At 39.8% G+C, this 27,871-nt stretch overlaps 1 protein-coding gene and 2 pseudogenes across 10 annotated transcripts in view; 2 read left to right on the top strand and 1 right to left on the bottom strand.

Annotated features, from left to right (window-relative positions):
* The window catches only part of UNC79 (unc-79 homolog, NALCN channel complex subunit), a 218,381-nt gene that overhangs the window by 175,840 nt on the left and 14,670 nt on the right, over positions 1–27,871 (bottom strand). For all 8 annotated transcript variants that reach the window (XM_080687550.1, XM_080687552.1, XM_080687553.1 and 5 more), the window contains exon 2: positions 531–651. In XM_080687550.1, the coding sequence (XP_080543676.1) occupies positions 531–651 (121 nt within the window). The remainder of the gene's footprint in view (positions 1–530; positions 652–27,871) is intronic.
* On the top strand, positions 15,749–18,865 carry LOC308253469 (putative peptidyl-tRNA hydrolase PTRHD1; annotated as a pseudogene). Its single transcript has 2 exons — positions 15,749–15,895; positions 18,465–18,865. The product of its transcript is annotated as a putative peptidyl-tRNA hydrolase PTRHD1 (transcript).
* On the top strand, positions 19,097–20,228 carry LOC308246584 (glucosamine-6-phosphate deaminase 1-like; annotated as a pseudogene). The gene is made up of 2 exons: positions 19,097–19,278; positions 19,602–20,228. The product of its transcript is annotated as a glucosamine-6-phosphate deaminase 1-like (transcript).

The raw sequence follows: 27,871 nt of genomic DNA, 5'->3' as shown, positions 1-27,871 counted from the left end.
TCCTGGTCCTCCAGAGAATTTCCGTATCAATTGTAAAGCATGGTGAACACTTAAAGTGTCACACAAATGAAAAATAACTGTTATTGCCATATATTATACCATGTAATATATGTTATTACTATATATTATACATCAGTACGAAATACTACTGATGAACCTAAACTACATAATTCTGATTTTCTATAAGACCATAAGTGCTTCCTGTTCTTAATGTTAGCAATACAGTTTCCCCTTTTAAGCCTACTCTGTATTTACTGCCAGACATATAACTTTTATCACTATGTCAATCTCTTGATAAGACGTTCTACTGAGGGAAGCAGGCAGAAGCCACGCAACCCTGTTTTTCTTTCACTCAGGCCTGTGATCGGATCTGCTATAGACACCCAGGGACCTGGAGTCCAGACTCTTCTGGCAGAGCTCTAGAAAACAAGGCCCTTTGAAGCATTCAGTTCCATCAAAATTTAAATCCCAATCAGTTCAGCAGTCCTACCTAGTAATTCTTTCAAAGTAGAGGATATTTTAAAGCTTACCTTAACAAGGTCTGAGAAAAGTATTTCAGGGTGTTTGCAATATCTGTTCCTGAAGGTACAGGGTAAATGTTGTGGAGAACCCGGTTATGATATTCCTGTAAGTACCGGATCTTGGAAGCAACTAGATAGAAACAAAACAAAACAAAAACAAAAAAAAAAAAACAAAAAGAAAAGAAAAAGAAGAGGAATCATCTTGTACTGTGTATTAGCTATACAGCTATTAGTTTTAATGATCAGATACAGGAATTTAATCAGAATTTTTAAAAAATATGTAAATTTTTGATGGAATTCCATGGCAGAAATAATTACAAAAAGACCTTTAATTTCTTTAAATTGTTGTCAGAACACAAAATTATTTTTAGTTATCTGGTTTAATAACTTTTTCAACAAATTAGCCATTACCTTTTTTTATCACTAAGAAAGGCAGTACTCCAAATTATTTTATAATCACTCCCAAGTTAGCTTTTTTTTAGCAAAATAATAATAGACATATATCTCTGCCACCAGAGAATTACATTTAATATTACTTAACTGAAACTAAAGGAGAAAACTCAAAGGTCTTCAGCAATACTCTAAAAATCCTAAAATAGAGGGCATCCATTGCACAATGGCATCAGTTGAAACCAGACCTTTAACTCGGGAAGTGTTCATAAAAGCGTGCCTAGCAAATGTTTGAACTGAAAAAATATTTAGAATAGATTAACTTAGTATTAAGTAAGAATACAATGTTTGGGTGGTAATAAAAAAATTAATGTCACATTTTTCTTCCAAGACATTTCAGAAATTAAGAGACTTCCTAAGCTTTCTGAACTTGGCTGCCCAGATCTCCTCAACATTCAGGAGGGACTAAAGAGGCTTATTGACCCTCCTAGACCTACCTGGAGTCACCAGCATTGTCCACATTCCTGACCTGACCTTTGACCTGGCTGCAGTGAATGGCTCAGTTTTAGTCATTCCTCTTTGCAAATCCCAAGGGGTCATGATGGTCAATGTCTCTCAGGTCGCCTCCTCCACAGAGCTCTCAACACTGTCCATTTGTCCTTTCAATCTTTAAGGCTACCAGGGGAGCCTTTTAGGTGGAATGGCTCACTGTCAGCAGTTAACAGAAGACAAATCAAGTCCTGGAGAAGCAAGGCCATGCTGTTCCCAACAGCCCACGGAAATAGGCTCCTGGATGCGTTCTAAGTGAAACTCTGGCTTAAGTAACTTCTTTAAAGAATGTCAAAATGCTTTTGGTAGGCATGGGATGTAGAATCACAGAATGATGAAATATCAGAACTGGAAGAGCCTTAAAGACCTTTTCCAGAACCATTTCATCTTAAAGATGGGAAATGAGGCACATTAGGTCATCCATGGCAGAGCTAGACTAGAACTTACAAACCCTGACCCCTATGGCATACTCTAGAATACCATTGTGAAATGTAGTCAAAAGGCAAATAGTGGGTGTTCACTGCATGACATCAAAGCAATTTTCAGCTATTACTGTTCCCTGATTCTAAATCTCACATATACCATTTATCAAATTTCTCTTTTCTCTCTCCAACTACCTACACATTTCCATAATATGGTGAGTATTTTCCAACATAAATAAGCCTAGATGGCGGATAAGACTTTGAGTGTGTATATAGCACATCACCTCTGAAGAAAGCAACAAGGTTATATCCATTGTCTCAATCAATCCCGAAGTATCTGGTTGTAAAAATAACTTTTTTCCTGATATAAGGAAAAATAAGTGATACTTTAAAATGTTTCAATTACAGCCCGGTCAACCTATGAACCAGGAGGTCATGGTTAGATTCCCTGTTAGGGCATATGCCTGCATTGCAGGCTATATCCCTCAGTAGGGAGTGTGCAGGAGGCAGTTGATCAATGATTCGCTCTCATCGTTTATATTTCTATCTCTCCCTTTCCTCTCTGAAATCAATAAAAAAATATTTTTTAAAAAATAAAATGTTTCAATACATAATCTACAAAAATCCATTTTCTTCTCAGCATTTTTGATCTACTGTTCATCATCTTTTATTAAATCACATTACAGGGAACCCCCATGTTAATTCATAGTTTCAAGCCCCAAATATTTGAGATATGTACTAAGCCAGCATATGTTTTCTGCTCACCCAGCATCACAGTAACATTCTGTTACTGTGACTTTTCTCAGCCTTTAATATTTAGCAGGTTTCTGTTGAATATTTCAGAAAAATGATAATCATTCCACCACCTGATAGTGCAGGTTGTGTACAATAAGCTCAAATGAGGAGAAAAGCCATAGATCCCCCAACTCGATGCTTGCTCATAATTCAAGAGCTACAAAACTGTCCACATACAACAAGAGCAAGCATTTGGAAATGTCTTTTTAAAAAATGAATGTTCTTTTTTATAGTTGAATGTTCTTTTTTATAGTTATTTTCTGTTAAAATTCAGCAATGTCTCCTTTCAGAGGATGCCCAAACATGCAAGGGAAAGCAGAAACGAGAGTCACTCCCTTCTTTGAGATCTTTCAATATTTTATAAACAACACATTGTATTGTTTTTGTTTACTTACCTGTTTATTTTTCTATACCAGGTTGTAAGTTTCTTGAAGGCAGAAACTATATCTTATCCGTATCTTATCCCATGCCTAACACACTGCCTGGCACTTAGTAGGCACTCGATGTATTTGTGGGATAAATGAACAAATAAATTATTACTTTAATAATAACACTTATAACCTGAGGGCTTGTTTACACATATACATATCTGTTTCCTACACTAGATTGTTGACTCTTTTTCCTCCTAGTGCCTGACATCTAGTACGTGCTCAATAAATAATTGATGAGTGAAGATAGAAAGGGGAAAGAGAAAGAAGAACGAAGATACTGGTGAGTAATCATGAAAGACAATACATAGAACCAGCTGGGAAAATGTTCAAGCTAATTTTTGCACTGGTGAATGCAACAAAATCATAGATTTATTTAACTTTCATGTTTGCAACTATTTGAGGACAGCCAGAAAGGTCCCTGACATATAGTAATCTGTAATTGTGATGAGGATGTGACTAAAACTCATTTACATTTCAACTTTGCACAGAAAAGAGGGTCATCAGGCTGGTCACCAAGCCCATATGAGCACCCAGCAGCCTCATCACAGCACACAGTTCGTATTTTTACTCTAGCCTTGTACCTGAATATTGCTGCAGAAACCCAGATAATTGGGCTAGATGCATATAAACAAATTATCTTTGACCTCAACTGACCTTTAGGCAATCACTGTTTCATCCCTCTCCACGCTCTTCAAAACTTCTCCCACAACCACTTTTCCTTATACTTTAAGAAAACAGAAGGCATCTGTTATAAACTGAATGCCATTCCACCCCAAAACTTATATATTAAGTTCTAATCTCAAAATGTGCCTGTATTGGAGATAGGTAAGGCCTTTAAAAGGTGGTTAAGTTAAAATGAGGTCCTTAGAGCAGGCTCTAATCCTGTCTAACTAGTATCCTTGTAAGAAGAGGAGATTCGGACACAGGAGAGATGCCAGGGATGCGTGTGAACAGAGAAAAGGCCATGTGAGGACACAGAGAGAAGACGGCCATCTGCAAGCCAAGGAGACAGGCCTCAAGAGAAGCCAAACCTGCCAACACCTTGATCTTGGACTTCTGGCCTCCAGGACAGTGAGAAAATTAATTTCTGTTATTTATGTCACCTAGTCCATGACAGCTCTAGCAAACGGACTAATACTCCATCATAGAAGAAATCCTAAGAGACTATCAGTGAGAGTTCTGAAATGAAATAGTTCTGGATTAAGACTTTGGCTCTATCTCCACTTAACCCCTGTTTCTTCATCCGTAAACAAGGATAATCATATCAACTTCACGGAGCAGTTGTGAATAATAAATCACTTACTGTGCCAATCACCTAGCATAGTACTTCCGATATCAAAAGCCTACCGACATTGCCTTCCTTCCTTTTCCTATCAAACACCCATCCCAGCTAGTGCCCTCCATCCAACAGTTGTCTCTCGTACACATTTACATAAGCATTCAAAAATGCCTCTTGTTTAACTTGATGTTTCCCTCTAGCTACTGGTCTCTCCATTCAGAGCCGAGATTATATTCTCTTATCTCTCCATCACTTCCAGCTCTTTCATCCACTCACTTCAGCCTGGCTTCCACCACCACCACTGCACTGAATCTGCTTTTTTCACCATCCTCTAGAGCCGCCATGTTGCCAAATCCAATAGGCACTTTCCAGTCATCATTTTACTAGACCTTCGACCCATTCCATGCAATCAATCCCTCCCTCTTTGAAACTTTCTCCCGTTGGCATCCCTGACACCACATTCTCATCTTCCTCCCACCTCCCTGGTGTGTCCTTCCCAATGTGCTTTGCCATCTCCCCCATTACTTGATGTTTAAATGTTGCAATTCCTCATGGTTCAGCCCTAGACTCTGCATTTGTCTCCAGTCAATCCCCTCCGTCCACAAAGCTTTCACACTGTGTGCCAAATACTCTTAAATGTGTATCTCCATCCCAGATGTGTAGCTCTTCTGAGTAACAGACCTCATCTATTCAGTTTATGCACTGGAAATCTTGTAGATATCACAAAATAAACATGTCCTACACTGAACTTCTATCTCTTCCCTCACTCTCCCCCCACCCCCCAAAAAAGAACCTACTCCACCATCTATATAATCCAGAAAGTCACTTGAACAAAGTATTCTGGAAAACATCCTTGACACACCTGTTCCTTCTCCCTCACTCCCTTAATCCAATCTGTCGCTAAGTCCTGTCAATACTACCAACAAAAGATACCTACAAACTGTCTTCTATTCCTCATCTTCACTATCATTACTGGGCACCAAACTCATCTTCCTGGTTCTCTCTTGCCTCTCTCCAGTTCTTGCTCCTAAGAGCAGCCAAACAGATCTTTTTTTTTTTTTTAATTAATTTCAGAGAGGAAGGGAGAGGGAGAGGGAGATAGAAACATCAATGATGAGCGAGAATCATTGACCAGCTGCCTCTTACATGCCCCCCACTGGGGACAGAGCCCACAACCCGGGCATGTCCCCTGACCAGGGATTGAACCTGGGACCTCCTGGTTCATAAGGTGAATGCTCAACCACTGAGCAATGCCAGTCGGGCCAAACAAATCTTTTTGAAATACAATTTCATGCAAATCCTTCAGTGGCTGCCCATTGCCCTCAATAAAATCCAAAATCCTTAATATATTATACCAGGTTCCTGCCTACCTTCCAACCTCATGTCACAACACCACAGTCAGAAAGGCTGGCTCTTGCCCCAGTTTTGAATACACAAAACTGTTTTTTACCGAAAACCTTTCTACATAGTTATTCCTCTTCATACAATGCTTTTCCCTTCACATTTGTCTGGCTAACTCCTATTCATACTTCAAGGCTGACTTAAACTGTCACTTCCCCACAGAGGACTTTGCTGACTTCCCTGTCTAAATTGATTCCCTAACATCCATTCAAATTTTTCTGTATTATAATATCCTATTCTAATATTTTTCACAGTAGTTAGCATAATTTTTAATTATACACTTCTTTGGGTGATTGCTGACTATCTCTCCCAAATGGACAGTAGGCTCCAAGAACTATGCCTCTTACTCACCATTACATCTGCCCAGTGACTGTGGGTGCTGACTATGCTGCATCCTAGTAAGGATGGAAGAAAAGGAGGGAGGAGGAGAGTGGATTGTGGCAGTTGGTTAAACTTTGTTTCTTCCTGAAAATAGCCAAGAAAGCCAACTGTTAAAGCTGTGATAAAAATGAAGAAAACACACAAGGGGAATCTGAGAAAGGGATGATTTGTATCCAGGCGTACAGGAGTCTAACACGCTGCTACTTCACTACTCAGCCTGTCTCCCCTATGTCACCAAAGCACAGCTACATGTTGAGAGAAAAAGCCACAAAAGCAAAATTCAGTCATTCAATTTAGACATATATAAAAATACTTTAACAAAATTGGTATCATATAATACATAAGTTTTAAATATTTCTTTCAATCTTAAGCATTTTCCTATGTCACTAAATATTGTAATAGCAACACATTCCTACGTTTTAATATTTAATTATTTATGCTCATTACCATAAAAGTAAAAAATTCAGGTAAGCACAATGAAGAAAATAAAATCACCAAAAGGCCCACTTTTCAGAGACAACCACAGTTAACATTTTGCTGTATTATCCTTCTAGAAAATTGTCTCTGCATATATATATATATATATATATGTGTGTGTGTGTGTGTGTGTGTGTGTGTGTGTGTATGTGTGTGTGTGTATTTACAAAATGAGATTTTACTGTGTATAGTTTTAGAATCTGCTTTCCTCACTTTCTACATCAGAAACGCATTTTATATCCTCATTATAATGGTTTTATAATATCCTTTATGTAAGTGAAATCACAATTTATTTCACCAAGCACCTACTTGTGAAATTTGGGCTTATTTTTCACTATTCTATTCAATGTTGCAAAGATCCTATGCACACATCTTTAGTTATCTCCTTAGAATAAACTTTTTATTGTGGAATTGCCAAGTCAAACAGGAAATACTTATCTTAAAGCTTTTGATAAAAATTGAGACATTTCCCTTCAGAAAGACAGTATCTCTTTACATACTAGTAATACATATGAATAATAATGTTTACTGAATGCCCACTATTTATCAGGTTCTCAGTATACATTATTTTTAATCCTCACAATAATTTTTCAAAGTATTTATTGTCATTTCCATTTAAAGTTAAGTAAACCAAAACTCAAAAAGAGTAAGTGACTTGCCCAAACACACAAAGCTAGAAGTGGCAGAACTTATAGTTTGTCCTTTCATCATTTTTATTAGCTTAATAACATTTAATTGTATGATATAGCATGAAATATTAACACTTCCCTTATTCTATTATTTGACATTTAGACGTTGTTTTCAATATTTCATTAAGTAACACTGTAGTGAACAGATGAACAATTACACTAAATCTGGGGTTTTTTAATATATTTTTATTGAATTCAGACAGAAAGGGAGAGGGAGGGAGAGATAGAAACATCAACGATGAGAGAGAATCATTGATAGGCTGCCTCCTGCATACCCCACACTGGGGATCCAGCCCACAACTTGGGCATGTGCCCTGACTGGGAATCAAACCCTGACCTCCTGGTTCATAGGTCGACGCTCAACCACTGAGCCACGTTGACTGGGCTATTTCTTTAGAAAAAAACACAAAATGAAACTTGTTTACCTCACTAGTCCCATACTTTTTTCCTTGAAAAATCAATTTCATTTAATCCTTTAAGGCCCATCTTAAGAATCACACCATTCATGAAGCCTTCTAATTGACTCCAGACATCATCACTAGCTTTCTGACTACACATTATCTGCCTCAAAACTTGTGTCACTTCATTATATAAATGTATCACTGTTCTGTTAGTTATGGTTCTAAATTAGTTTCATGTTTGCAAATCTAGTATCCCTAACAACACTTTAACATCTTTGAGGACAGAACTATCTTACATAATATTTGTAACTCCCTTAGAACATGTCACAATGCTAGGTACATAACAGATGGTCAACCTTCACACAGTGGTTGAAATGAATTGAAAATTTAAATATCAGCTATCCTATATCCTACCAATGTTCTCAAAATAAATTCTTGAAAATTTAATATTATTTATACAAATATCAGGATAAAATTTCTTAGAAATAAACATAATGCAGAACTCTTTTTCATGACTTATTTTCCTCCCATCTCTCATTCCAATAGAACTCCAAATAACCATTTTGCTTGATATACACTGAGTGGCCAGATTATTTTGATCTCTGAACGCATAATAATCTGGCCACTCAGTGTGTGTGTGTGTGTGTGTGTGTGTGTGTGTGTGTGTGTGTGTGTGTGTGTATTAGATGCCCGATGAATGAATTCGTGCATGGGTGGGGTCCGGCCAGCCTGGCCAGGGGGAGGGGACATGGGCGGTTGGCCAGCCTGCCTGCTGGTCAAACTCCTGGTTGAGGAGACAATTTGCATATTAGCCTTTTATTATATAGGATATACACTGAGTGGCCAGATTATTATGCGTTCAGAGATCATAATAATCTGGCCACTCAGTGTATATTCCAAAGGTTTGTACAGTTTCTTCATTCTCGTTTTCAGTATTTACTCATTTTCTTTTCTTCAAATAGGCCACTCACTTTACTTTTCACATCTTGGACCCTAAACATGCTGGGTAAATGTCCTGGAATTATCACAATGTCCTGCGGAGAACTCTGGGATGCAGTGTGAGTTCCCACCTACAGCCATGTGTGACCTCAAGCAAATCATTTAATATCTCTGAGCTTCAGGGGTTCTTGTTTGTTTGTTTTGTTCTCATTTTGCCAAATGAGAAATTAAAATAATACTTCCCCCACCTTCTTTGCAAACATTGGTTACTAATATAGATTTGAAGCATATATCCTAATTCCACCTTATTTTTATTGGCAGCTTTTTTCACTACATAAAGTTCATAGCTTATGGATTTGCTGTCATTGCCCCTTTTTAAACTATTCATTTTCTCTTCAATCTAACCTTTCACTGAGAAATGATAAAGAATAACTTATAAATTTGGATTGCTATAAATATTCATCACAATGGTCAAAGTAAAAATTATGCTTGGTACCGTTTTCATTTCTTCTCTTGATTAGAGTATCAATACGGAATTAGACATCCTTCTTAATCGCCCTGCATATCTGTATCAATTCACTATGTTTGTGTCTGTCAAAGTGTTTCTTCTGTCCAGTAGATTCTATTTCTTGGTCCAATTGGTTCTATCTAGAAATCATCTCTAAAATCTACTATCTTCTCCATCTACACCTTAATTCAAGCCTGCACAATCTCTTTCCTAGGTTATTGCTGTGATATCCAGACTGATTCCCTTCTGACCCTTGCTTTTACATGATATCCAAAGTGATTTTTCTAAAACGCAAATCTTCCTCATTTCCTGCTGGTTGAAATCCAAGTAATCAATTTAGCATATAGAGTCCAGCATGAGCAGACCCTTGCTCATCTGTCAAGCTTCATCTTCTGTCTTTTCCATATGTACCACACTTCAACCATACTGACTTAGAGAAACCCCAACTTACGATGCTCATACCCTCCCATGCTTTTGCATATAGTATTCCTTCTATGGGAATGCAATCTGTCCTTCTCTACCTAGCCACATCCTAAGAATTCCTAAAGCTCAGCTGTAACCAGTTCTGCTATAGATAACTAACCTTCCCTACCACAAGCTGCATTAAATGCATCTCCTCGGCACTTCCGTAGCCCACAGAGCTCCCCTTGAACAGAGAGTACTTACCACAATCTGATATAATTATTAACTCAATCACTATCTCTTCGACTGGGCTATCAGATCCTTGAGATCAGAATCTGTCTCTTTTATTTTTGTACTAGAGGCCTGGTGCACGAATTCGTGCATCAGTGGGGTCCCTCAGCCTGGCCTGCGGGATCAGGCCAAAACTGGCTCTCTGACATCCTCCAAGGGGCCCCGGATTGCGAGAGGGCACAAGCCAGGCCGAGGGACCCCACCAGTGCACAATCGGGGCCCGGGAGGGACACGGGAAGTTGGCCAGCCAGGGAGGGACCAAGGGAGAGCTTCAGGGTGTGTCCAGCCCATCTCTCTCAGTCCAGATCGGCTGGAGCCCAGCAGCAAGCTAACCTATTGGTCAGAGCGTCTGCCCCCTGGTGGTCAGTGCATGTCATAATGAGCAGTTGAGTTGCCTTAGCATATCATTAGCATATTATGCTTCGATTGGTTGAACAGACAACCGGACGACCAGACGCTTAGCATATTAGGCTTTTATTATATAGGATATCCAGCATTTAATAAGTACCTTGTTGTAAATAAATGCTTGTTGAATAAATGAATGAATTAATCCACATATATGATTTTTAGTACAACAAAACAGTTTAGCATTTATATTCCTGTCATGGACTAATTTTGTTTTAATCTTTATTGTTCAAAGAATTACATACATCTCCTTTTTTCCCCCATTGACCCTCTCCAGCCCACCTCCACCCCAGGCCTTTGCTACCTTATTGTCTGTGTTCATGGACTAATTTTGGATCTTGGATATGACACTGAAGTTCCTGTACCTCCTCTTATTATTACTTATAGGAAAAACAATTTGTATCACAAGAACTTCTGTATCCCTTTCTTCCTAAGTCTCCAGTTCCACTACTGGCCATTTTGGGGTGTGGAGCTGGTCTGGTAGAAAACCATCTGAAGGTCCAAGGATGGTCTGTGTCTGCAAGGATGGAAAGAAAGCAAGGACCTATTCCAAGAGTCAGAGGGACAGACAGAGAACCCCACTCTGAGTGACTAACCGCATGAGAAACCAGGCATAGCCTCATGGTCAGAGAATGATATGTGCCCTGGTCACATATCAGAGACTGGTCAGAGCAGAGGGATAGAAAGAGTGCTCAGTCTCTGAGTCAGCTACGTACCTCTAGGTGATGAAGGAAAGTGAAATACTCTTCAGAGAGACACATCCCTAGGAAGGACATTTTGGGAAACATAACTTTAGGAGAAGTAGAAACGATACTGGTTACAGCATAGCTAAAATTGTCCCTGTTCTAATCAAAATGAGTTAGGCTGCCATCCTCTGTTGGGTAAGAAGCACAGAAAAGAACCCCTGAGGGCAGAAGGTGCCCAGGCTAACTACACCATTTGAGGACACAACTTAAATCCCTGTTACCGTTAAAGAGCTCAAGTTGAGGGAACTTTGGTTGGGGATAATTTTATAGAAACAGAGGAGAAGTTGGAGTCCTGTCTGATACCCACTAAGCTAATAGTCAAGTTACTTGTATCCTTTTAGCCCGCTGCATTTACTAGCAGAAGTCCTCATTAATTTAACTGCTTCTTCTCTATTTGTCCTTTATTTCCACATGAAGCTTTTACAGAGAAAGGAGTTTAGTTTGGGGTTTTTTAATTTGTTTACTTTTTATAGAAATTTTAAACACAGCCCTGGCTGATGTGGCTCAGTTGGTTGGAACATCATCCCACACACAGAAAGTTTGCTGGTTCAATTCCTGGTCAGGGAATATACCCAGGTTGCAGGCTGGATCCCTGGTCAGGGCCAATCAATGTTTCCCTCTTATATCAATGTTTTTCTCACTCTCTCCCAATCTCCCTTCCTCTCTCTCTCTAAAATCAATAAAGACATATCGTCAGATGAGGATTAAAAAAACATTTTAATCACATACAAGGAGAGAAAAAAGTAAAATGAAGCCCACATACCCAACACTCAACTTTGCTAGTGCCATCTATTCCCATCCACAATATTATTTTTGCTTGAGTATTTAAAACAAATGCTATTAATCAGATCACTCCACTTATTAATATTTTAGTATAATTTCTGACTAATAATGACATTTATAGCATAATCACAATAGTACTATCACACCCAATAACAGTAACAAATAAATCCCTTTATATCAGGAGCCAAACAAGATTTTCGAAGGGCATTTTACAAATTCTATATGCACCCCTTCCTCATTCCCTTCTGGTATCACAACTATAACTTGCACTCCCACAAGAACATGGACAATGTGGGCCTATAGTGTCTTTATTTTCATTTCTGTCCCCATGTTCCAGCTTCTCCAAACCTTTCCCCATTCATTTCATTATACATCTGTAATTTTCTGCTGTCACTACAAGAGTCTCTTCAATCCTCCTCCTCACCCCACCCCCCAAAACTGGAGCTTTTCACACACAAAAAGAAATATTCCATTTTAAAGATGGAAAAATGGAGGAACCAAGAGTTCAAAATATATAGCAAATGAGCCAGGTGTCATTTGAATTCAAGCTCTTCTACTTACTAACTATGAGAAGTTGGGTAATGAACTTCTCTGAGCCTCAATTTCCTAATCTATAAAATGGGGATTTTAAAATATTAAATGTATAAACTACTTAGCACAATGACTGGCACATAATATATAATAAATTGCTACTACAATTAGCAGTTATATGTCAGATCCTTTTCCTTCCCCTTTTCCAGTCCAATATCTGTCCCTTAAAATAGAATAATCTGTGGAGTAAGAAAAACACAACAAAGACCTTTCATCAACAAAATCAAGCATAACCCTTACACACACACACACACACACACACACACACACACACACACACAATCTACTAGTGCATTTGGTACTGAAATCCAGTTCTAGATTCAGAGAGTTGTCTTTTTTGAAGAAAAAAAAAAAAGTAAACATAGCTAGTAATAAAGATATTCAGAAATGAAGATGAAGGGAGAACAATGCCACAACACATTGTTTGGGAGTTCTAGTGAGGAACCAGAGTTCTTAGCAAATCCTTACTCAGAAACTAATCCTCCTCCTTTGAGGATAGTCATCCTCTTTAACGAAAAGCAAAACCACATAAAAGATACAAATGAAGGGTGATGGAAAAGGATATACATATTTAAGGAGCCAAAACAGACAAATCTCCCCTCAAAAGCAAAAGAATGTCAGATATCATAAATTTCATTGCTAACCCTTTCAATTACTCATATACTTACATTTGTATAATATACTTTAGAAGATTTTAATTCCAAGTGGCAACTTTACCTGTCACTTTCAGCAGGCAGGAGAGGTCAGCAAAGAACACTCCCGTTCTTTGGAAGTGACTCCATCATCATCATCATCATCATCATCAATTACATTTGGATAGCCTTTACATTTTTCAAAGCACTTCCACATACCTTATTCAATTACATTTTTGAGCAGTTAACTTGCAAAAAGTAATATGTCAGGAGTTTAGGGAATTTTACACATTAAGCAAAAGTTAAGCAACAAAGGTGAAGGGAAAGAAAACAGTGATCTTATTCATTTATCAGATATTGATTGAACACTCACTAAATGGTGGGCAAACTACGGCCCGCGGGCCGGATCCGGCCTGTTCGGCTGTTCTATCGGGCCCGCGGAGCCGAAAGAGCGGAGGGTTCTCTTGCTCTCCCCTCCGCTCCTTCACCAGTAGCAGTGTTAACATGGCAACGTCGGGAAACACGGCTGCAGCTCCTTCTTCTGAGTGGGCGGATTTATATCTGCCCATTCAGTAGAAGGAACAACCTCTCAATCTTCCAGAGGCTCCTTGTAATGCCCGCGGACGCGTCCCCCGACATCACCCTGGGAATGCGTAGACACGTTATCGTGGTGATGTAGGGAGACATGCCCCTGGAGAGCACAGTATCAGAGCATTAGTAGTATCGTGGTGATGTAGGGAGACACGCCCCTGGAGAGCACAGTATCAGAGCATTAGCTAAAAAGGAGACCAACAACACTGTGCCCACTGAAGTTGATGTTTTAAAGACCCAAAACCTTTCAACCCAGTCTACATTGCCATCTACATCTACGTCCCGGGCATAATTTGGAAGTTGCACTAAAAAAAATGTTTAATTTACTGTTTACACATTTTGTTCTTTTCTATTGGTTTTAGTTTTAAATTATTTTATTATATTTAAGTTTAATTTGAAAGGCTTTTGTACCTTTCCTTTGTTAGGCAATTTTATTTTGCCTTTGCCATCTTCAATATAAGGTATGTTATTGTGCTATGATTCCTCCATTTTTTGAAGTTTCAAATTATAATAATTAGTGTTTACATTCTTCTTGTTAAAATGTTTGAAATGAATAAAACTATTGAAATAAAAAAAAAGACCGTATCCTTTTATGTAATGATGTTTACTTTGAATTTATATTAGTTCACACAAACACTCCATCCATGCTTTTGTTCCGGCCCTCTGGTCCAGTTTAAGAACCCATTGTGGCCCTCAAGTCAAAAAGTTTGCCCACCCCTGGTCTAGACACTTAGAGATATGGTAAATCAACAACAAAAAGATATAAGCCTCATCCTATGGGCCAAAATCATAGTAATAATTCACAATTCTGAGTGTTTATGTTGTGCCAATAAACATAAAAATAGTAGTTGTATTATTGTTATTAATCCCATATTACCAATGAAAAAACCAAGGCTTAAAGAGATAAAGTAACTTGCCCAAAGTCACATAGGAAGTAAATAATAGAGCCATTTTCTGACATATAACCTATAAAGAAAACAATTAAACTAGTTGTAAACCACCATACAATTTTTAGCACATTAAAAAACACATAGAGCCCTGGCCAGTGTGGCTCAGTTGGTTGGAGTATCGTCCCGTGCACCAAAAGGTGGTGGGTTTGATTCCCAGTCAGGGCACATACCCAGTTTTCCGGTTCGATTTCCAGTCAGGGCATGTGCAGGAGGCAAATGATCAATGCTTCTCTCTCACATCAGTGTTTCTCTGTCTGTTTCTCTCTCTCTTTCTCTCTCTAAATATCAATACAAATAAAATTAAATAAAAACAAAAAAACACACATAGATACCTAATATCATTCAATGCTTTCATGCATGAATTAGTAATACCTGACTACTTGCCAACTGGCAAGTCTTAACATGGAAACATTTCATTTGCCAGACATGAAGCACTTACAATAAAGAAAAGGAGGGAAACAATTTCTTTACCAGAAGGGAAGACTGCTGTTTTGATTTCTATTGCATTATTGGTCAGGGGAGGGGAGCTTGTGCTAGAAACTGAAAGTCAGATCCATTTCATGGCATGATGGAGAAAATGATAAAGTGGTGAATTTTCTTCAAGTTGAGTTTGTTAGATATTAGTAATAATTTGAAATGGAATAGGGAGCTCTATTTTATTTTTATGCAATCAGGTTAGGTTATATAAGCTTGTTTTTAAAGTATACTGGGCAGCTTCCTCAGATCAAGATTCTGAAATTGAAGAGTCTAAGAGGCCAAATTCCTTGTACCTACCATCCCATCCAAAGAGTGACTCACAAGTTTGTACTTTCTTCCTGATGTGACAAGAAGAAAGTATTTTAAATGGCAAGGACAGGGTGGGTGGGGGAATAGGAATTTTTTCATCTCTCATTGCTAAATTGTACTGAGCTCTCTATAATCATAGATTTTTTAGGAAGAAAGGAGCTATTTGGTGGAAATTAAATAATTTCAGAGATATACAGAAGCTGAAGACTCTGAATCATTCTTTAAGTTTCCATACTTAAATGCAATACACAAGACATATTTGAATTATCAACCATCTGTCCAAGAAAATGATTGCACTGAAAATAAAGTATACTCCCTAAGAAGATGCAGATATTCCTAAATAAGATGAATTATAAACAGCACTGTCCTGAAATTTAAATGTCTAACTATGTGGACAAACGCTGGGAAACATTTGGGACCTTACTTTCCTGCTGAAGTACATTACATTCTCTTTCATGACAGTGCGAAAGTCCAAGTTGAGATTCATGATCAACCTGGAGTTAAAGTTCAGATGTGCTGTGACTCAGAACATACTGTACAATTCCCAAGAATAATTTAACCCATCATACATTTCTCTAACTTGATCAAACTAAACAACAATTAAATATAAAATTATAACTCTTTAGAGACTCTTTTTAAGACTCCTAAAACTATAACATTCTTTAGTATTGACTATGTACCAGGAACTATTCTAAGCACTTTACCCTAGTAACCCTTGTAAGTTCCACAACAATCCTATATGGTAGGTGCTGTTTTATTCCCCTGCCCTTCTTTTACTTTCAATGAAAAAACTAAGGAAACTGTTAACAATTTCAAAAATTCATGCAGAATACATATAAATTGTTATTTTACTCATTCAGCAAATATGTATTGAGGGTCAACTATGTGCCCAGTACTGGGGTATAACAGTGCATGAGAAAGCTACAGCCCCTGATCTCATGATGTTTATGATAAAGTGCCAAAGATGAACAAAATAGACAAAAAAAAAATGTTTTAAAGGCCTATAGGGAGCCATACATGGAGCTGAAATAGAGAATAAAGAAGGAGCTAGGGAATCTCTTCTTTACATGTAGTGGTTTGAGAAGGCCTCTCAGAAAATATAATATTTAAGTTAAGGCATAATGAGAAGATAATAGACATGAAAAAATGGGAGAAAGTTCCTGGGTTAAGACCACAAAGTGAGCACAGTCATCTAAATCATACACACCCGAGCCCGGCAGTGGTTGAGCGTCGACCTATGAACCAGGAGGTCACGGTTCGATTCGCAGTCAGGACACATGCCAGGGTTGTGGGTTCGATCTCCAGTGGGGGGCATGCAGGAGGCAGCTGATCAATGACTCTCTCTCTCTTCATTGATGTTTCTATCTCACTCTCCCTTCCTTTCTGAAATGAATAAAAATATTTTTTAGCCGAAACCGGTTTGGCTCAGTGGATAGAGCGTCGGCCTGCGGACTGAAGGGTCCCGGGTTCGATTCCGGTCAAGGGCATGTACCTTGGTTGCGGGCACATCCCCAGTGGGAGGTGTGCAGGAGGCAGCTGATCGATGTTTCTCTCTCATCGATGTTTCTAACTCTCTATCCCTCTCCCTTCCTCTCTGTGAAATATCAATAAAATATATTTAAAAATATATATATATATATTTTTTAAAGTCACTTAAATCATACACCACAAACTACAGTGAAAGGGTTGTTTAAAGAGAAGAAGAAAGGAACAATAGGCAAGAAGACAAACGGCAACATAATTTTGAAGCCTGAAAGCCAACAGACAAGTAACAATTGACTTGGCAGACCAGAGAGAGCTGAATCCCAGGCCAGCAGCAAGGAAAGCTGAGAACGAACAATGTGCATCTCAGAATTCTCAAAAGGCATGGAATTAATTGGCAGTACCAGATAGCTCTGAATTAGAGGTGTGGAGCAGGAATGGGAGTTTTAAAAATAGAAGGAGAGCCCCAAACTGGTTTGGCTCAGTGGATAGAGCGTCAGCCTGTGGACTGGAGGGTCCCAGGTTTGATTCTGGTTAAGGGCTCATGCCTGGGTTGTGGGCTCCATCCCCAGGGGGGAGGGAGAGGGAGGAAGGGTGCAGGAAGCAGCCGATCGATGATTCTCTCCTCATCATTAATGTTTCTATCTCTCTCTCCTTCGCCCTTCTTCTCTGAAATCAATAAAAATATTTTTAAAATAATAAAAAAAAATAGAAGGAGGGATTGGTCGAATGTTGTTTAAGAAGCAAAATGAGCCCCTAACTGGTTTGGCTCAGTGGATAGAGCATCGGCCTGCGGACTCGAGGGTCCCAGGTTCGATTCTGGTCAAGGGCACGTACCTTGGTTGCGGGCACATCCTCAGTAGGGGTGTGCAGGAGGCAGCTGATTGATGTTTCTCTCTCTCATCGATGTTTCTAACTCTCTCTCTCCCTCTCCCTTCCTCTCTGTAAAAAAATCAATAAAATACATATTTTTTTAAAAAGAAAAAGAAGCAAAATGATCCCTTCTTCACATCCCTAAAAGAGCTCCTCTCCCAACTCAGTGGATCTGAAGTCTATTGTCTAAAGAGAATATACACCAGAGAGTCTCTGGAATGAAAGAAATAAAAAACAGTTGAAGACCAGTTAACCCACCTAAACCAATGGGATGTAGCGGGTATGTGACGTTTGGAGACTGAACACAGAGCTGAGCCAACCTCTGCCCACCCCACCCTACCCCTAGCAGACAGACCCTTACCCTTCAGGCTGGAGATTGGAATCCTCTTTTTCTCTCCTTCCTTCTGTGAACCTGACCAGTCAAAGATGAAAGACCTGAAGACAGTGACATCAGGGGTTTCCCAATAAATGCCCCCACCGATGTGCTCAGGTCAGCTCCTTAGTCCCAACCCTTAACCATAAAGATAGCAAAGAACCAGCAGCCATCTAAAGAAAGCCTCTAACACAGCAGACCAGAAGGAACAGGAAATCAGCTTGGAGAAAAGTAATCTATGTAAAGGAAAAAAAAACTTTAAAAAATATGTTATTAATATCAGAAAGATGAGATACTCTACCCAAGAATGAATGTTGAAGTCCTATTTAAAAAATAAATAAATAAAAAAGCTCCCTGATCCCGACATGCTCCGCAGACTAGGCTAGGCCAGGCCTTATTGCTGGACAGGAAGATGGTGGCACCTGGCGCGGAACCACAGATCTTGGTACATTACTTGGTGTCCCCAAAGGATCTATTGCAAGCTCCGTTCTCCTGGCCAGTGGGCACACCAGTAACACAGGCTTGTTACACAGCCACTGAGACCTTGCACATTCACCTCAACCACCCGCACACTGTTGCTTAGCTCCGGGAGCAGGGGCACATGCGCAAGGTGGTCCTTGAGGCCCCAGATGAGACCCCCCACCACCCCCGTCAAAGGAGCTGGCTGAGACACTGCAAAAGGAGCAGCCAGAGAATGTGGCCACTTGCATTGCACTCCGTCCCTATCCCAAGGGAGAAGTGCATCCGTATTTGAGTAAGTTCCAATTGTTCAAGTGACTGATGTTATGAATTGCTTTGATATATTTGATTATCAGCTGGATCCAGAAACTACATGCCATCCATCCCTCAGCATCATGTACTCCTTTCAATGGCAACTTCCTCTTCCCTTTAATTTATGACAGTTTCTTGAGAGTCAAACACATGTTCACACTAAAGTTGTCATTAGTAAAAGAAGAAGAAGACAATAAGTGAGCTGCTGCAGCCACTACGGGAGGCATCTGTGACAAGATGAAGCTCACCATCCTGGACCATTATTCACAGGCCAATTACTGGGCCCCAAATACATCAGGAACCTCATCATCTAGTTCAACCCAGGACTAGACAAGTACTTCACCCTGGAGCTCCCCACTGGGAGCACCCCACTTGGCTGCTACAAGAAGCTAATTGAATACTACAAGAATGGAGACCTATCTACACTAATAAAAGAGAAAGATGCAAATTGACTGTACCTTCATAACGCCCATCAGCCAATCAGGAGTGAGTATGCAAATTAACCCAACAAAGATGATGGGTTCATTTGCATATGCAGGCACTGAGCAGCCGGGGGTGGGACAGGATGTCTGTGTCGTTGGCATGGCAACGACACAGGCGTTCCGCACTGACCCAGCTGCTCTGGGCCTCTGGGCAGCGTGGGAAGGTGGAAAGGCAGCTCCGGGCCAGAACTAACGCAGTGCCGGCAGCCAGGGGAAGGAAGGCCCATTCTTGCACAAATCTTCGTGCATTGGGCCTCTAGTCCTTCAAATCAATGAAGACCTTCAACATGGATGAGGATGTGGGTCTTCCTCAAGACCACCCAGAGAGTTGCCACTCCTTTATGTGGGACAACTTCTTCAAGCACACTGACACCCACCCAGAAAACACCCCCATTCTGGATGGGAATGCAGCTGACCTGCTTTTTGGAGGCATTGGCCCTGACAGACACATTGTTTTCAATGAGCCGGGTTCCAGTCTGGTGTCCAGGGCCTGTTTGAAGATGCTAGCCATGGACATCATCCTGGACAATGCTAGATTCTTTGGTGGAGATCTCACCATGTGCCCACCATAGCCCTGATGGTGGGCATGGGCACTTGCATGGGTGCTACAGAGGTGACGATCCACATCACAGGTGCTCACAGGGCTTTTGCTCTGTACAAAGCCATAGAGGAGGGAGTGAACCATAGGTGCACCATGTCTGCCTTCCCGCAGCACCTCTGCACCATGTTTGTGTACGATGAGGATGCCACCCTGGAGCTTAAAGGGAAGACTGTCAAGTATTTCAAAGGTTTCATTCTTGTTCATAACAAGTTGGTAGAATCCTTGTACAGTATTAACGAAAAAGAAACAGAAATGGCAGTCTTCTAAGAAACCACACTGTGACTAGCCTGTGCTAATCCCAGTGTCAAGTACCTCACTGGGACAGGCAGGTCTTTATGGGAACTGTCTTTTTAGAAGGACAGAATTGTAGTTATTTAATAAAAAAGGGGGGGTAGTTCTATTTCTTTAATCCTGTATGATTACCCCAGATAAATGGGTGAACTTACTGTTCTCGCCTATGGAGCACGGAGCCTAGTCGTGGAGTTTAGCTACAGGAGAAATGACTTCTTTGTAACTTACTCTTAATCAGAAAAAAAAAAATCACTCCATAAATTTCATGCTGCTCCACACAGATTTTTGTTCTGCCTGTGATAATGTTCACATGTACAAACACACTCCTGTCAGGAATTTCTATCCTTATGTGCAGATTCTCAGTTTGGGGGAATAGGGGTTTGCTGTATTGGACAAAACCTCTTTGGAGAGGCTTGAGAGACCCCCTTGAGCAAACCTGACCCTTATTTGAGAATCACTGTTCCAGACCAAGGAACAAACTCTCAATGTCTAAAATCAGCAAAAGGAGGCAGTGCTTCTGGTCAATAACAAGTGCCATGGAAAGAAAACGGCCTTTTCTTTCCTCTCCCCCTCTCCCCGTCTCCCCATCTCTCCCTCTCTCCCTCTCTCCCTCTCTCCCTCTCTCCCTCTCTCCCTCTCTCCCTCTCTCCCTCTCTCCCTCTCTCAGTTGGCCTTTCCATGAACTCTGAGGACTCCTAGGGGGAGGGCTTGGGAGCATAGGGTTAAAGAGAAGGCTTTGCTGATAAACTCAGAACCTCAAGGGGCCCAGCAACATCAAACTCCTCTCCCTCAGAGACCCGCCAGCACTGGCAGGAAGGCAGAAGCCCTTTTTCCACCAGAGTCCTGTGTTTTTGTTCCAAGGCCTCACTGTGACTCCCTCTTTTTACATACTCATTAATAAGTAGAAGACCCACGGGGGCAACAGACACGGCATAATTTCAATGTGGTGTTCAGCCAAGGTGATGGGGGCTGAGGCAAGCAGCTCAATTATGAGTTGTCACAACACATGAGTTGAGTGCTAAGACAATACACAAATGCTTCTAAAGTTGCCTTTCCCCACCTAAAATACCCTGCCCTTCTAGCCCTCTCCGGTTTATGTGGCATGCTCTGATGTTTCCAGAACATCAGGAAATAGAACTCCTTTGTCTCTTTATCCTTCACAAGGTGAGTCTATTCTCTACCTTCCTTGTACTCTTCTAAGCATCCTCCTCTCTGTCTTTGTGCCTGTTTCAAGCTACTGCTGCCTCTATTTCTGGGGAAGATCTTTCAGAGCCTAGCTCTGCCTCTAAAGTGCTGTGTTTGGTACCAGCATTTTGTCTTTAGCTTTTATACATGATTGTGCTGCTATTTTGTTTTAAGGTAATAAATCAATTGACTTGTTTACAATATAATATTTTCTATTAAATTCAAAAAAATTGTTTAAAAAATGCAGAAAAAACAAACAAACAAAGGAATCCTTGAAAATTAAAAATATGATCCTAGAGCCTGACTGGCATGGCTCAGCAGTTGAGCATCAACCTATGAACAAGGAGGTCATGGTTCGATTCTCTCATCATTGATATTTCTATCTCTTTCTCCTGCTCCCTTCCTCTCTGAAATCAATAGAAATGTATTTTTTAAATATATATATGTGTGTGTGTGTGTGTGTATACATATATATATATATATGATCCTAGAAATAAATAATCAATAGGAGGGTTAGAAGATACAGTTAAGGAAATTCCTCACCCCCCAACATATAGCAAAGACAAACAAAAGACAAAATAGGAGAGAAATGAATCAACCCAGGAGGTCCAATATCAAAATAAAAGGAGTTCCAGAAAAAGGCAATAGCAGAACCAAAAGAGTTAAAATCATTAACAAAGCCCTAACCGGTTTGGCTCAGTGGATAGAGTGTCGGCCTGCAGACTCAAGGGTCCCAGGTTCGATTCCGGTCAAGGGCATGTGCCTTGGTTGTGGGCACATCCCCAGCAGGGGGTGTGTGGGAGGCAGCTCATTGATGTTTCTCTCTCATCGATGTTTCTAACTCTCTCTCCTTCTACCTTCCTCTCTGTAAAAAAATCAATAAAATATATTTAAAAAATAATAATAATAAGGCAAGATGTGCCTTATGGAGAAAACACATGTTTAAAAAATCATTAACAAAACTGTTAAGAAAATTTTAGAATACAGTAGATTTAAGAAGTCTACGATCAGGAATAAAAATTGACACATAACAAGGCACATCATTGTAAAATGTCAGAAACCCATGACAGATGGCTTTGGACTTCTCAAAGCAACCCTGGAGCAAGACAGCAATGAAGCCATGCCTTTAAAACCCAGGGGGGAGAATTACTCTCCAAGTAGAAATCCTTATTCAGGCAAGCTGTAAATAAAAAATAAAGAAATGCTTAGACATTCGTGGTTTCAAAAAATGTATTTCCCAGGCATCCTTTCTCCTAGGAAAGACCCAGTTGTGCATCAGGCATAGGAGGCAATCAGTCAAGATCACAGCACCGTGATTCAAGAGAGACTGTTGAAAGCTGTCGTCACCAAGGGCCCCACACCCAATATGCTGGGTTTTTAACCCAAAACAGAATGCCAGGGTGAGTGTGCCCCATTCTTATTTGTCCGAAAGCAAATGAAGTTCCTACTCTCTTTCACAGTCTCCTGCAACACCTAAGGATGCTCCTTTTACCCCCAAAGAGTTCTTCTTTGACCTACTTCTAAGAACTAGGGGTAGGTCATGTCGAGCTTAAGCAGAAAGTACAGAGTAACCCACGCTCCAACCATATTTTTGCCAGAGGCACAGTACTTGGTTCACACTTCTACATCCTCCAAAAGCCCCAACTATGGTGAACCTTGCTTTTCTTGGACTCACTCCTGGTCTTGCTAAATGACGTCCCCAGAAGGGGCTCTCAAGGATACTGAATTCAAACTGTGTCTCAGAGACTCCATTTAGCTCATCTTCATGATATGAAAGAGAATAAATTACGTATACAGTTTCAAAAATAATACTAAATGCACACTGAGGTACCCACTACCAGATAAAAAGATATTTACTAGTACTGTATCTTATCTGTATCTAGCTCTACTTTCATCCACCTCACTCATCATAAAGTTAAATATTTTTTTCTGTTTAAGCATTCTTTTGCTTTTCTTCATAGTTTCATCCCCTCAGCATGTATATAAACATGTAGTGAATATAAACAATGTAGTATTTAATTTCAAAAAACTGAAGAGCACTCGGCCAGAGTTGCTCAGTGATTAAGCATCGACCTATAACCCAGTAGGTCATGGTTCGATTCCTGGTCAGGGTACATGCCCAGGTTGCAAGCTCCGTCCCCAGTAGGGGGCGTGCAGAAGGCAGCAGATCAATGATTCTCTCTCATTGTTGATGTTTTTATCTCTCTTTCCCTTTCCCTTCCTCTTTCTGAAATCAATAAATTTAAAGAAGAACTGAAGAGCAAGCCCAAACTCAGTGGTGTAAGGAAAACACAATATTGCCATTGATTTCAAGATTCCCATACTTAACCAATTTTGGTCATCGCCTCTTAGTGGCAACAGAAAAAAGGAAAGGACTAAAGGGGCTGCCATGACTTCATCCTGATACAGACACAGAGAGTGGGTGAACAGTCACAAGCCTGCTTCTAAAGGCTGCAACCATTTATTCAAGAAATTAATCTTAACTACCAGAGACAGGGTTTCTTAAAGAGTCTAGTTAAATACGCTAAAACAGGAGGGATCTGGGAAGAGGGCAATGGCAGCAGCAAAGAGTATTGTTTTTTAATATATTTTTACTGATTCCAGAGAGGAAAGGAGAAGGAGGAAGAGATAGAAACATCACTGATGAGAGAGAATCATTGATCGGCTGCCTCCTGCAGGCCCCACACTGGGGATCGAGCCTGCAACCTGGGCACGTGCCCTGACTGGGAATTGAACCATGATCTCCTGGTTCACAGGTTGACACTCAAACACTAAGCCATGCCAGCCGGGAAGCAGCATAGTTTTTAAATCAACCCAAGGCCCTCGACTAAAAACAGACAGAACAACGAGGATGACAGCCCAAAGAAAATATCTACAACAAAATTAGGTGACCAAGTAGCCCTGTGTACCAATTATCAGAGGAGGGGACAAACTTCTGACAGCTACACATCCATGTACTCTCAGCATCCACGCAGGACACAAAAGTAAGGCCTTTGGGCCTGATGGTCCACTGGACAGGAGAATTCTCAAATCGTCCACAGGTACTCACAGGGAACATTGGTGACCCAACCTGAAACAGATGTCAAAGCAGGGCGGGGGTTCTTCAGGTGCTAAGATCTTTAATGAGGGAGCAGGGGCTCAACTCTAAACACTGACAAAGCAAGACAAAGCCCCGTGCTCAGAAGTACCTGCTGCGAGTAGAATCCCCACTGAACAGTGTAAGGGTATTAGATGCAGAGGAGAACGTCCAAATAAAAGACAACGAATGAAATCAGGCCTTTGAAAGAACAAGAGCATATTTTTATCACTTTGTGAAACAAGAAAATAAAAGAGGAGCCCTAAAGTTATCCTGACCTAACACTCCCTCCTAAAATTACAGAGAAGTTTTCTGTTGCTTTAAAAAATGAGCAACAGAAAATCCCATATGGATTTATCTTAAGAGAAAGAAATAAGAAGCAGAAACATGTGCACTAAACAGACGAAAACTATAGCCTCAGATTTTAAAAAAAGCTAAAAGAAATTAAGAAAATGATTGAAACTGTTATTAAGCACACTGAATTGGGTGACTAGAGAAGTGAGAATCTGAAAAGGAAGGTGAAAGAACTATGGAGATAATTAGAAATAAAAGAAATATTTTTAAAATGAAGACAACCAGTAGAAACAGGAATAAAAACATGGATAACGCTTGAGTAAAATAAAACATGGAAAGGAGGAATTCTTTAAAATTAAAAAGAAATAAAGAGGCTTCTGGTTATGATAAACTAAATCTCTACTAACAACCCCTCCTCCTGTCACGGAAAATACCTACCAAGCTTGGACGTGATGGAAAAGCAGCAGCCTGAGAGCACAGGAGAATGGACAGAGGCAGACACTCTGAAAGGGGCTTCCAGCTGCTGAGGAGGGGAGCCTGGGGCTAAGTGCAGTCCCAGCAGCATGCACAGCGGTGAGGACAAAGAGCCACAACCTTTCTGACTTGGGGAACCAGGAAAGGAAAGCTGGCAAACATGAATAGTAACGCAAGTAGGGGAATCCCACAAGGGAAAGGGGACCTGCAGACTCTGAGTACCCACCTCCCTGACGGATTCCTAGAACCACACAGATACAAAACAGACTCAAAGCAACCCAGCTAAAGGCAAAAGATCTGAACAGAATAAGAAGTTGCTGCATAAGCAACAGAGTTTACAATGCAAGCCCAGACAAGAAAATGACCTAGAATAAAGGAAACACTACTCATCAGTGGGAAATAATAGAATCCAAAGTCTCTACAACTTAACATTTATAATGTCCAGGATACAATCCAAAACTATCCAAGATACAAAGAACCAAGAAAATGAAACACGTTCTCTGAAGAAAAGAAAATCAGTCTAGTTCCATGGTGAAGTAAACAGATGATGGAACAGAAAGGTATATACAAGTAGTATAACTATCCTCAGTGAAGTAAAACCAAATATGCTTTCAATGCATGAGACTCACCAGAGAAATAAGAAGTCCCAACGGAAAAATAAAATGATTTTTAAAAAAGAACAGGATGAAAATTCTAGAGCTGAAAAAATACAAATTTCTGAATTAAAAAAAAATCACTGGATGGACTTAGTCAAATGGACATGACAGAGGAAAGAGTACATGAACTTGAAATAGATCAATAGGGGTATTCAAGGTTGAAGAACACACACACAAAAAAAAAAGATTGGGGAAGAAAATGAACAGAGCCTCAGAGACCTGTTACATAACATCAAACAATAAAATTAAGGATGTGTGAATAGAATACTGAAAGGAGAGGACAAAAAGAATGGAGCAAAAAAAAATATGTGAAGAAATAATAGCCAATAATATCCCAAATTTGACTTTTTTAAAACAGAAATTTTCACACACAAAATAAGCAAAGCAAACATCAGACAGAATAAACATCTAGCAACCTATGCCGAAAGAAGCCAAAGATAAACATATATCTTGAAAGCATCAAGAGAAAAATACATATATATTACATACATATTATGGACGTAGGACAATTTGATGGCTGAATTCCCCTCTGAAACCATTAAGGCCAGATAGAATAATATCTTTAAAGTACTGAAAAGAGAAAAAAAGCTGTTAAAGCAGAATTATATATTTAGAAAAAAATATCCTTCAAGAATAAAAGCAAAATAAAGGCATTTTCAGATGAAGAAATTTGGTTATAAGCAGAGCTGCACTATAGAAAAAGATCTTTAAAAGTTTGGGGTCTGAAGAGAACAGAAATGACAAATCTCTTTGTAAATACCAAAGACTATATATATTTTGTTGGTTTGTTCATTTTGTTTTGTTTTGTTTTGTTTTGTTTTGTGTTTTTGTTAATCCTCACCCGAGGATTATTTTCCCATTGATTTTTAGAGAGAGTGAAAGGGAGGGGGAGAAACAATTGGTTGCTTCCCGAGCCTGCAACCAAGGTATGTGCCCTTGACAGGAATCAAACCCAACCCGGGACCCTTCAGTCCACAGGCCCCTTCAGACCCTTCTATCCACTGAGCCACATTGGCTAAGACAATAATGTATTTTGTTTTTCATCTTAATTTCTTTATTAACCATATAACTTTAAAATTAAAATCATAGCATTGTCTAGTGGGTTATATAACATGTATTACATGTAACAACTACAAAAGGAAGAGGGATACCTGCCTATAAGACTGCAAGATTTCTACATTTTAAATAAGAGAAGTACATAATTAATTATATATTAACTATGAAAATTTAAGAATGTACATTATAATTGCTAGGACAACCTTTACTTAAAAATGCAAAAAATGCCCTAACCGGTTTGGCTCAGTGGATAGAGCGTCGGCCTGCGGACTGAAGGGTCCCAGGTTTGATTACGGTCAAGGGCATGTACCTTGGTTGAGGGCACATCCCCAGTAGGGAGTGTGCAGGAAGCAGCTGATCGATGTTTCTCTCTCATCAATGTTTCTAACTCTCTCTCCCTCTCCCTTCCTCTCTGTAAAAAATCAATAAAATATATATATTTTTTAAATGTAAAAAATAATGCCTAAGAAGCCACTAAGAAATTTTTAAAGGTTTAAAGGAAATAAACGCAAAATACTGGGTGAGACAAAAGTAGGTTTACAATTGTTCATATGGAAAATCCTATATAATAAAAGGCTAATATGCAAATTGTCTCCTAGACCGGGATTTTGACCCAGAGTTTAACCAGGGGGCGGGGCTGGCTGGCCAACTGCTCACAGCCCCACCCCTCGGCTGGCCGGACCCCACCTGTGCACGAATTCATGCAACAGGCCTCTAGTAATAAATAATAATACAAGAATAAACTCTGTGTTTTGTGTACTCACAACTATAAACTTACTTTTGTCCTATGCTGTATATGCCACTCAAACAGTAAGCTGGAGGAGTAGCATTATTAATATCAGATAAGTAAATTTCAAAACAATACATATTAACAGAACAAAGAAGATAACCCATAAT

Source organism: Plecotus auritus, assembly GCF_963455305.1.
Source record: "Plecotus auritus genome assembly, chromosome: 1".
In the NCBI taxonomy this organism is placed as follows: Eukaryota; Metazoa; Chordata; class Mammalia; order Chiroptera; family Vespertilionidae; genus Plecotus; species Plecotus auritus.
This window is presented reverse-complemented; position numbering and strand designations above follow the sequence as displayed.